Source organism: Synchiropus splendidus, chromosome 1 (genome assembly GCF_027744825.2).
Source record: "Synchiropus splendidus isolate RoL2022-P1 chromosome 1, RoL_Sspl_1.0, whole genome shotgun sequence".
Classification (NCBI taxonomy): Eukaryota; Metazoa; Chordata; class Actinopteri; order Syngnathiformes; family Callionymidae; genus Synchiropus; species Synchiropus splendidus.
In genome coordinates, this window is record NC_071334.1 from 62,252,761 (window position 1) to 62,264,826 (window position 12,066).

Consider the following 12,066-nt stretch of genomic DNA (forward strand, 5'->3'; position numbering starts at 1 on the left):
CAAAACTATATATTTGGCTTGACAGAAGGCTTCTCAAAAAAATACTTTTGGACTAAGGCGGGTAAAACCTTCTTGAAAGCATTTAAAAAAACAGACACACAAAAGAGCATCTGTCATGAGGCATAAATATTTCAGATGGTTCTATTACACAAGTCTCGGGGACACAAACATTACATGAAAACAATCAGGGAGGCAAAGGTGAATATTACTGATGATGACACACTTAGGACAGTGAGGCATTTTAGACCAGAATGGACATGATGATGGCAATCACACGATCGGCTGCCTCTTTGTGTCAGATAGATTGAGGTCATGACAGTGACTACAGGTTTGATGTACTAAAAAGAAATCAGGTGATGAAAATAATACGTGTTCGAAAAAGATGTGTTTATATTTGTAATACTTCACTGCTCTGTGAGTTTGTGCTGCAATGCCACCAGAGTGATCTGACCACTTGGCAGATGATCAGCTGTAATATTAAAAATATTAATATTTGTGAGGAATGACTGGTTACATACAAAAATATATCATTAATGTGAACATCGGCATATTAGCGAAATGTTAATACACAAGCCATAATCTGCTGGATGGTTTGCGTGCTTTGATTGTCTGCTACAAATGACTGAGCTACTGCTGACCTGAAGGAAAGAACGTCTGAGAACAGCGGTAATTTTAGGTTATTGTTAAGATGATTGTTAATGCAGCGACAATGATAACAAAATATATTGACTGAATAATCACTTTCACTGTCAGTAGTCATTATTCATGCACATGACTACTCCCAACGTTTGTAGTACAATATGTATTTTTGATCATAAAATTAATGATGTAAAATGAATGTCACTGAAGTAGTTAATTGCCATTGGCAAGGTGTGATTATTTATTTCTGAATGCATGTGGAATCATAAAGCTAGCCTCAACATCCTAAAATGGTCAGCCATTCCTGAGTCCCAGGACTTTAACACATATATGTGATGAGAATTTGAATAGACACTGGATACAACTGATAAACAGCGGTCATGAGCAACAGTCAACACCTGATACAACTGTATAAAGAAGCAGTTGCTTTTTGTAGAAAACCCAGACTAGGCAAAAACACACAAAATCACAAACAATCTAACAGAAATCTAAACTAAGCATATGACAATTTCATTGCAGCTGGGCAATAATACAATTGAGTCAATATTATTCAACTCAAATATACTGCCATGAAGCATGTGCAGCACAAAAACCTTTTAATCGACTTCACACACTTTACTATAATATTTATAATATCTGTTGAATCTGGGCAGAACAAAGCCGGTGGTGGTCTGTCCACAAACTGGTCGGAGGCCAGCGCAACGCAGGACGTATCTACACTGCCATCTACAGGTTAAACTTGAGACATATTTCATGGGTTCAAAATCGGTTTAAACAAAACACATGTAAGTAACTAACAATATTATACACCACGAACTATGCTAATCTCGAAACACAAAAGCAAATTTAAGTTGTTAAATTATAACTATATTCAAGACGTCCATCCAGAGGACATTATTTCAAAGTTGCACATTTGAAGTCGCACCCACACACACCTGCACACATCCACATGAACAATACACCAACAGGGGATTGCTCTCAGCTGCTAGGTGATTTGTCTGACATTTCATGGTCATTATGTATTATTAGACTCAGCAGGGGGCGACATGGGATGCTCACATGGCAGATAGTTGGTAGTTTGTTTGACCATCAATTTGTGGGAATATGACGATGAAATGATACACTACAGTGTGCCACAAAAGGTTGTAACGGTGATGTTCTTCTGATGAAAAAAAAGCTGCAGTGTGTTGGCCTTTCCAGGAAAGAACTGTGATTATGGACAGTTATGTCAGGAGAGACCCAGGAGACAGCAACAATAAAAGCAACACGCACCAGAGGAAAGGGAAAAACAAGGTTACCTAGAGGGGCTTGGATGCCAGCAGAAGCTGAGATGCAGCTCAAGTGTAAAATCAACCTGGACTGACAGTTTAACAGAACACTAAGTCACAAATAATTCATGTGCTGGGAGAACTGGTGTGGGTGGGCTTTAGTCAGTCATAACAAATCGGACCAAAGGAGTTTGACATGTGAACAACACGTTCTCTGAATGTTTGCCTGTCTTGAATTGGTAAATCAGACCTGAATTCTGCAGCACATTTTAAACAGAAAACATCTGCATTTGACCGTACTCTGATTCTAACACACGTGAACTCAACAACTTCGATTCTGCAGTATTTGAGTATTCATTTGAGAATGAATATATTATAATTATTACTGTCACACAGGAAGTCAGAATTGTTTTTCACACAGTCTTGGCAGAGTCAACCACGGATTTTAGTAGTTTTTAAGCGAGCATAAATTTATATATAAATCCGTACATACAACATGTAATGCATACAAATGAGAAGACTACATTACATGGTGATCCAGACATCTGTCATCCAGGTTGCAAAACAATATGTTTCTGATCATAAAAAATACACTACCATAAAAAATATACAACATAAAGAAAACATTTATTCGCATTAGGATGGCTGAAAGGAATAGGCTTTGGTTTGGTTTGGTTTGGTTTTGTCAATTGAATGCAAGCATAGAGGGCATGAGATTCTTCTATGACAGAAGACCAAAGCAGCAACCGAACTGGCAAAAGTAAACATACAACAGCATCTTCATTACTTGATTTAAGCCCCAACAACCGACTGTAAAAACATGTTTGTCTTCAGCTACCACCACTTTAACTTTGGGAGCAACTTGACATGACACATTCTAAAACTGACACCCACTGTGTACAGAGGACCAACAAACACACACTCTCGCTCACCTAGCAGTTAACCTTTAATTCATCTCTGCCAATTTAATTGGTCTTAGACAGCCAGTAATCCAACAGAGACTACAAACTTTGTGTGTGTACAAGTGAGAAGAGTGCAGAGCAAGGGAGGAGGATAAACAAAAGAAACATTGGAAAAAAACAGAGAGCAGTCCTGCAGTTTTCATTCAGATAAAATGATAATAATGATAATAATAACTTGGGGACAAACCCTTTTCTTTTGACCACATTAACAGTATCAAAGCACCACTGTCAAACACAGGATCTTTTCAGCATGTTGTAATACAACGTGAATTAACAGGTATTATAAAAAAAACTATATATATATATATATATATATATATATATATATATATATATATATATATATATATATATGTTTTGGTTTTTTTTTTACACACACACAGAGTCGAACTATCATAATCTAGTAATTATTCACACACTAACATTCTGCTCAGCTATATGTTTGAGCAACTGTACCTTGTCAGCATTGTCCGCAGCCAGGAGGTTGGTAGCAAGAGTCTGCAGCTTGTGCTGGGCCATGTTCTTCAGCGCTGCCAAGCTTCGACGCGTCATTGCTTGTTTTAAATTGACCGCCGAATGGCTGAGGGCATCCACGGTGGCCGGAGCCAGTTCGTCACAGGCATTCAAGATCTCCACCGCAGTTATACCCATCACACATCGATCCAAAGCACCTGCCAACACAATAGCAGATTGAACAATTACAAGATGTCTATGAATCAACTTACAACTACAACTACAAACCTTTGTAGTGCTCCTCTAAGGACAGTATCATAAAACTATTGGAGTTATTGAGGTTAGCAATAAAATGAACCTGATATTATGTTTCACTACTATTCACTGGCTCATCTTGACTATCATCACTGTCACCAATTGTGTTCAATGGTTCCTTAAGGTCACCACTCATTCCCATGTATCTTGTCTTTACAGACATCAAGAGGGTTAGAGCCGTCATTGCTGGTGAAAGAAAGCACTGAATGAGAGGAGCAGTGACACCACAATGCACCTGTGTGTGAGCTTGCGTGTTTATGAGGGTTAGTCCATTAGGTGTCAAACGCCTGAGAACACACACCCTGCTCTTAATTTCACACTCAGATACCCAGCAATCGCGCAGAAATACAATCTATCAGTGCACGCAGAGACACAAACACGGTTGCTCTCAACATTTGCTGCAGACCGCCAGGTCATGATGATGGCTGCAATGATGACCACAGAAACGACTTTCTCACACTTTTAAAAACACAATGACCAAAAACTACACTGAAATGCTACGGGTAGATTTGAAAAGCTCTAAATGAGAATTATTTCCACGCTGATAGAGTAATATTAATTTTCCGTCCACGATATATGTTTCAGTTTGGTTCCGCCTCAGTTATCACTAAAAATAGTAGTCTCTGACTGCTAGGGAATTTATTCAAACTGGGGATGCACTGAACATTCTGAAAATTTTTGGCCAAAAATGGCCCAAAAGCGCATTTTTGGTTTTCAGCCAAAACAATTATACCACCGAAACAACACGGCCAAAACCGGATGTGGTGATGACATAAATCACAGCCAGTGCGCAAATGTCTAGGAACAGCAAACATGTGGTACCAATAGTGGTATCTAAGGTGTGTAAAGCTGATTTCAGTCTAATAAAAACCGTGACCATTTTGGTTACAATAACCCTGACATGAAAATTTGGAACACATAAGTGGCTTTTTTTTTATTCTCTCACCAGTGTCCATTTGCCAGACATAAACAGACCCATCAGAACATCCCACGACCAGGTAGTCATCTGCTGGTCGCCATTTGATCACATGGATTGGGAAAAGATGTCGCGAAGCAAGCATGATGCACTTCCTTTCTCTGAGGCTCAGCAAGCCGACAGAGTGGTCACTGGCCACCGAGCACACACAGTGCTGCACTCGAGTCTGAGGAGACAAGGAAAGAAACATTAATTCCACATTTTAACAGGCAGAAGGCCAAGGGATGCACCAAGTGGAATGTCTTGGCCAAAACCAAAACACCGAAAGAACTATTAAGCCAATTACTTGTACTGTTGCATTTGTGGTGATGGCTATGTGCTTAACTCAATCCATTACAGTCACATAAAGTAATATTCACGCATCAAAACAATAAATCTATCTAAAAACTGTGAAGACTTGTGAGTAGCAATGGCTTTTCAACAATGTGCAATGCAAAACGTACAGAATTTCAAAACACACTGTTGTGTTGTTAACATTAAACTCACTCATGACTGATCTTACGGCTTAGCATGCAGCAACTGCAACATACAGAAATTATTTTCAGATGCACCCCTACTGTAATTTCACACATCTTGGATACCACTTTTTTTGGGCCTTTCTCAGAAATAGATCATCAGAACATGCGGTTTCAGCCACGTTGTTTCGGAGGTAAAAGTCTTTTGGCTTAAAGTCAAAATGCACTTTTGGGTCATTTTTGTTTAAAATTTTCAGTGGCTGAATGTTTGGTGCATCCTTAATGATGATCACGATCACCGTAACACAACCTCGCTACAAAACTACATAAAAAGTCAACTAAAAATAAGCTTACACTGCAGTTCTCTGGGGGAACTATAAGCTGGGTGATCTCCCCTCCGTGGACACAGAAAATGTGCTTCATCTCGCCAGTGAAAATGTCCCAGACGATAACAGAGAAGTCCACTCCTCCAGACACAAGTGAGCGCTGATCGTAACGTGGGGAGATTTGGTATGGATATAGGACACATGTGACCTTGTTCCGGTGACCTCTCAGCGTGCGGTGAGGTGGCCAGCCTGCAGGGCAGTTGAGAGACAGTCAATGTCAGGCATGAAAAGGTGAGAGGGTGTGAGTTTTTTCATCATGAAAGGACACCTCTAGCCGCTTTACTGAGACCTTGCCCCCAAGTTTAAGCCATGAACAGTCCTAGCTGCATCTCAATGCAGCATTCAGCTGTTTAACAAGAGCTGCATCCTTTTACACAAACACCCACTCTGCAAAAATAATGTTTGTATTAGTGTTAGTGTACTTTCACATCAACTGTAACCTAACCTCGTAAGCCTTTTGTGATCACAAAATGAAGGTGTGAATCTCTTCTCTGACGCAGATGGAGATCTGTTTGTTTTTATGTTTCCACTTCGTTTAAATACCTTTGATCATGTGAGAGTTCATCTTTAAAAAGACAGAATTTTTGTGGAGGCACGACGCCTCTCATTTAAGCTGCAGCAGTGCGCCATACTTTATTCCATGTCGTGGAAACCTCTGCAGTTCCATTATTTTATATCAAACTGAAATGAAATGATGAAACCCGCAAATGTTCACTTATTCACAGAAGCTTAAAAACTCAAAATGTTCTTTAGACATTTCACATCCAAGTAAGAGAATGTGTTTTCATGTTTATTTTATTTACATCGGAATCAGGTTAACTGGTGCATGCTATTGAAAACACACAAAAAACAGTTCCATTAAAATCACGGCAGATAACAATTATAGTCCAACACTAGTTCAAGAGATGCTTATGTTGGTCTTATGTTGCACTTTCGACATCAGAGTCACTCAGTCACTCAGGTGGAGTGTACTTTCTGATCTGAACCGCAGTGCTCACGAGTGACTGCACTCCCATAACACACAAGATTCTCACAGCAAGTGCTTCGTAAGAAGATTGCACGTTTTTTCGGTTCATTACTGTTCAACTTCAGAAACGATTAAGGGACAGACGCAGCACCGTCTTTTTCATTATTATACTGTGTAGAAGTGTCCGGGGTGATGGCAAGTCGTGCAAGCTGGTTGGTAACTGTGTAGCTCCCAAGGGCAGGAACAGACAGACTTGTAGATGAGCGGAGTCTGAGCGAGTGTTTTTGTGTGGGTGACCTGATGAGTTCAGTGGCTCATAAATCACATGCGAATAAAAACAGTACCTGCCGCCCTCCTCAATATTTTCTCATCAAATCTGCATGATTCCTACACACAGTTTTAGCTTGAAAGTGGTAAATTTCATCAAAAGGTGAGGGCTTCTCATGCATGCTATAGGACTGAACACCTTTTCATCAAAGATTTCAAAATCACACATATGGTTTGTTTTCATGTTGTTTCACGTAGAAGCAGAAATGACTGCAGCTTTGAGTTTTTGAGTCAGGGAGTTAAAGGGTATTTCTGTTTATGGGAATTAGGGAATCATTTCTGACGTTTTTTTCTTTGCATGGGTTACAAGCATTGGAATTGTCATATGTAAGTATTTTGAAGTTCAGGGGAGCAATAAAAATGTAAACAGCACAGTTTGAAGACATCACCACTTGTACCACCCCCTCACCTCTTCTGAGCATGTGCTCCCCCTGCAGGAGCTGGACGATAGCAGTTTGAGTTGCAGGGACGAGAATGATGCTTCCATCTTCCCGCCCGCACACCAGCCGACCCTGGGAGGGGATGTAGACACTGGCCGTCACCTGGATACACAAAAGACACAAAACAGACAAATACAACGAGTTAAACTACTTCTTCTTAATCACAAGTTTACTAAATGTGGCATTGGTGCTGCATATGCTGACCCAGCTTATGCGACTTCCAAACTGAGGCACAAATTTTTATGTGTTACTGTCATTAACGTTTCTCTGCTTTGACAGGTCAATAGTCTGAGACCTTAATGGGCTCCTCTTTGCCAGGAAGCACACTGAGCTGATCGATGATGCCTGAAGACACAGGTGTTAGCTTGTCAAAGGCCAGCTGAAGACTGATGGTGGATGACACTTGCAGCTCTCCTAAAATATAAGAAACAGAAGACAACAATTCAAAAAACGAAAAGGTGACAAATGTGCAGAATTCAACAAAAGTTTAATGATCTGAGTTCATTTTCATCACTCTGCCTTGACACATAAGTGAAGAATTTTCATACAAGCCACAAGTGCTGGAAAAGTTGTATGTGTAAACTCAAATCCATCTGAAAATTCAATATGGACAGAGAGTAGGCTTCTGGTGACGAATCAACCACAGTTAATTACTTTTTAGTTTCACTGAAAATGCATATAGTAAAAATAATCTCATTCAAATCATCTTCAATTTGGGTATAAATTGGGAGATTTTATCAAAACTTTGGGCATATAGACAAATAAAAGAGAAGTAAAAATGGAATGAGTCAAGTGCAGTATATAACCAGATAAAAAAGCAAATTTATGTCATGCAATCATTTCAAATTAGGGCAAAATAAGCAGTTGTACCGGCAGTTGCAGTCTTCGGCTGGGGGGGGCACTCTGGGATGCTCCACAGCGAGAGCCGGCCCGAAGAGTCACCCTGGATCAGGAGCTTATGGAAAGGCTCTCGTCGACCAAAGAAAAACCGAGTTACAGGTGGGCAAATCAGGAGCTTCAGTGTGGAAGAGAGTAACACATGAATAATACAGTGTGGACACCTGAAAAAGTCAAAGGATTAGCAGTTTAACCAATTATGAACCATTTAAATGGCCCCTCTCTTTGATGAGGTTGGTTTTACATGGGTGATTACGATCAACTATGTACATAGATGTAGACAGTGACATTTCCAACACTGTAAATAAACAAAAATTAAATGAGCTTCTGGGTAAAAAGGGTCACTTGATGTTAATAATCAAGCTTTACTCATCTGGGCTAACCAAAATGTGTGTCGTTTCAATGTTTCAACAGAACATATGAGGTGGAACCTGTTTGTCTGAGCAGTCAGCAACACTGTAGATCATTGGAGGGGTCATGCCTTCTCGAGTTTTCCCAATATCACTCCGGAAATGCTTGCTAGCAGGAACACAGCTAGAACAATCCACAGGAGTAGTTAGAACATGGGCGCACATTAGTTCCAACAAGCTGAACAGCATAAATACCTAGCAGGCAACTTATAGATGTAACTCTTGCCATCTTCAGTCCAAATGATGACTGTATCTGTTGCAATGAACTCTCCTCCAGCCCAGGCCTGCTCACCATCGCTGGGCACTGAACACAGCAGCGAATAATCGCCTGCATCAAACACCTGAAGCAAAGGGACACACAATATGAAGCAAACAGCACCTCTTCAAATGTAAAAGAGTCATTTCATAAACCCTTTCGTCAGAGGTCTAACTTATTTTATGACTCTACGTTTACATTATTACAAAACAAAAGTCATCCTCTTGCCTTCCAGTACTTCGAGCAGACAACGAGCAGGCTGCTCTGAGTGAAGGTACAGAAGGAAATGCTCTGACATTGCTGACAGTAGATGGGTTTGGATTCTTCTTCAAACACTGGGTCGAGGTCCTGTAAACAAGGATATGTTTCAATTCACAGAGTGTATTTCGTTAAAACAAGGAACACCTCCACATACAGTCTGCAGTTCTATACCTGCAACCTGCTGACCTCCGCTGTGATGATCCAAACCTTCAGTATACCAGTGACAGACACAGCCACCACTGTGTCCTCTGCAGAGAGAACGGAAGATATAGAAGAATCAGACAACCTTTTCATGTTTGTAGATTTTAATAACCGTGAATACGGAAATAGCATCTGCTAAATATATCAATAAAGTCATGGCTTGTTCGTATTAACAAAAATTCATTAATTCAAATGAAAACAGGATGAACAGGACATTAGAATTCATGACTACTAGACTATGTTGAATGAAATGTGCACCACTAAAGTGTAAAATAATGTTGTGGGGGCTGAAATGACGATCAATGGTGTTTCTTCATGACTCTCTTTTTCTCCAGTGTTTGATCCCACTTCATCACATGTCTCTCACCTTGTGTACGGTGAGACCGGATAATGCTCATGGAGCTGATCCAGTCAGGAGAAATCTTTGAAACCAGTGAGTACAGCACTTCAAGGCTGGTGGCATCAACCACTAGGATTTCTGGGTAGTGTCCGTTGCAAAGGAGACGCCCCTCCCGCTGGGTGCCAATTGTGAACTGATAGAACTGAACAGCAACAGTGAGAGGATGAAGTTACTAAAAACTGTGCAAGAAATTGTACGATTTCCATCACTATCAGGTCTCACCTGGATGCCCGTGTGGGCACATGCCAATTTGGTGAACTCAATACAACGTCCATCATTAACATCCCATAAACACATCTCTCTGAAAACCAAAGAGAACGACAAGTCAGAAACGAGAAGAGGCACTTAACATTACAACACAACAGAGTAGACACAGCAAACTGGGGTATGAATTAGGGCTGAACAATATCATACAAAATGTTACATCTCAATATTGCATGCTGGATATCTTGAAATGGTGACAACATCGTTGTTTTTGTGATGTTAATACTGTGAATGTTTTTAACTTTTTAATATCGTGATAGATAGGATCACAATATATCATTCAGCACGATTGAGAACTACACACAGACTGTAAGAATCAAAACGGACTCACCCACTCTCGGATGCACTGACAATGTACTGTTTATCACTGGATGCATTGGCCTTAGAGAGACATGTGATGGAGGCTGTGTGTCCAAACAGCATGGCTCTGGGACAAATCTGCAACATTACAAAAGTATAACACTTGTTTGATTTAAAATTTGAAAAATATGTAACCAAAAATATGGAGCAAACAACTGCATCAGCGAGTTGAACATGGGTTTGTCATAATTTCTCAGGTTCAGTAAGTTGATAGCATCAGGGTACCTGCAACTCTGGAGTCATATCCCAGAGGCAAATCTGTCCGTCATGGCAGCCGGTGATTATGGTGTTAAAATCGTCCATCACGAGCAGGCTGCTGATGCAGTGAGTGGGAGCAGTGCGGCCCCACAGCACGATGGGTAAAACCAGGTTGTTCCCAGACATTTTGGCAGATTGTCTGGTCGAGCAAGAAATCACAAACAGCAGAAAATCATATCACCAATAACTTGACCATGGCTAGACATTCATATCATCAATGATTTGAGCTGAGATAGATGGATGGATGGATGGCTAGAATTAAATACTGGACCTTTTATGCAGTCTGCAGTTTCCATTTTTAAACTTTATATTGTTATACCTGGCTTTCCTCAAGGTCTGTATACTGCATGGACTAACGTTTGAGCAAGGATCCATCATGAAAATGTGCTATGTTAGTACAGATGTAGATGCGTTTTTCTGATTTCCGGTAGTTTCATTTGAGGGAAGTGTAACTGTTCTTAAACAGTACATTTGGAAAAATACTAGGAAAACCACAGCAAACACGACGTTATTCTGTTGGATGAAGTAATTAGCTTTAGCTTGCTGGGCCGTTATATTTTAATGAACAACGTCGAGAACCAAAAGATTACCAAATATTAGCTGATGTCTACTTATTTTTGACCAATAAGTATGATTTTAACTTCAGAACCTCAAGGCAAGAGACTACGTAGATAGACATTCCTCGGTTAATATTCGTTGTACATGATGCATTCACAATCTATGCATCTAAGCGTCATTAATCGAGGCATTCAAATTCAGAAACAAACAGCGACATGACTATATTTGTCTATCCTGACATGTTCCATCACATCTGACGCTGTGCTGCGCTACTACAGCTGCAATGTCGGCATTTCCGGGTAACAAACGAGGATAGCAGGATCAAAACACAAGCGAAAACGAGATGATACGCACCATATATCGATATCTACTGGAACATTTTATCGTAGTGGACCTCCTTTTGAGTAAATATCGCTTAACGCCAAATAAAAACCGTCACTAAAATGTTCTCGGTCGCCTCTTCCACCTAGAAGCCGATTCACGAAGGTCAGGTGATCACAAGACAAGCAAAACCATTTCCGATTATGGCCTTCGCAGTAAGAGTATGTAGACGGCATTATTTATTGCAAAGCGCCATCACGTCAGTCAAATCATCCATTTACGACCAATAGCAAACATCAGTTGAATGAAAACTTTTCTTTTTTGCCATCTAGCACTCAAATAATTTCAGGGAAATGTGACTGTTGAGTCAAGCAGCTTAGACCTTCAAAATAAAATGAACACAGCAAAATTTTAGAAATGATACAACTATACCAACGTTATTAAACGTTAAAAAAAAAACTTTAAAAACAAGAACCAGCATTTGCGTGTTGCAATATGGTAACTATTGTTCAACAACTTGCAAGAGGTTATTAAGTTGTTTAGTAAATTAGTAGTGGATTCAGTAGACATCCCTTTTTTGTGTTTATTTATAGAATATTTTAATATTCTAAGTCACATATTATAAAACCAAACCTCGGAAGGACAGAACAAAAATCCAATTTTTATGGAACGTAACCCACGCTGCATGCAGG

General features: G+C 40.0%; 1 protein-coding gene across 3 annotated transcripts in view; it reads right to left on the bottom strand.

The window, feature by feature from the left end:
- The window catches only part of LOC128758554 (WD repeat-containing protein 7), a 57,465-nt gene extending 45,896 nt beyond the window's left edge, over window positions 1–11,569 (bottom strand). For all 3 annotated transcript variants that reach the window (XM_053864631.1, XM_053864621.1, XM_053864613.1), the window contains exons 1-15: window positions 11,408–11,569; window positions 10,463–10,634; window positions 10,209–10,315; window positions 9,836–9,914; window positions 9,581–9,755; window positions 9,184–9,260; window positions 8,980–9,099; window positions 8,691–8,836; window positions 8,517–8,619; window positions 8,059–8,203; window positions 7,484–7,602; window positions 7,158–7,290; window positions 5,423–5,643; window positions 4,584–4,779; window positions 3,326–3,540 (exon numbers count right to left, since the gene is read on the bottom strand). In XM_053864631.1, coding sequence (XP_053720606.1) covers window positions 3,326–3,540; window positions 4,584–4,779; window positions 5,423–5,643; window positions 7,158–7,290; window positions 7,484–7,602; window positions 8,059–8,203; window positions 8,517–8,619; window positions 8,691–8,836; window positions 8,980–9,099; window positions 9,184–9,260; window positions 9,581–9,755; window positions 9,836–9,914; window positions 10,209–10,315; window positions 10,463–10,621 — 1,995 coding nt within the window. In that variant the 5' untranslated portion in view covers window positions 10,622–10,634; window positions 11,408–11,569. The remainder of the gene's footprint in view (window positions 1–3,325; window positions 3,541–4,583; window positions 4,780–5,422; window positions 5,644–7,157; window positions 7,291–7,483; window positions 7,603–8,058; window positions 8,204–8,516; window positions 8,620–8,690; window positions 8,837–8,979; window positions 9,100–9,183; window positions 9,261–9,580; window positions 9,756–9,835; window positions 9,915–10,208; window positions 10,316–10,462; window positions 10,635–11,407) is intronic.
- Between the last annotated feature and the right edge of the window lie 497 nt (window positions 11,570–12,066).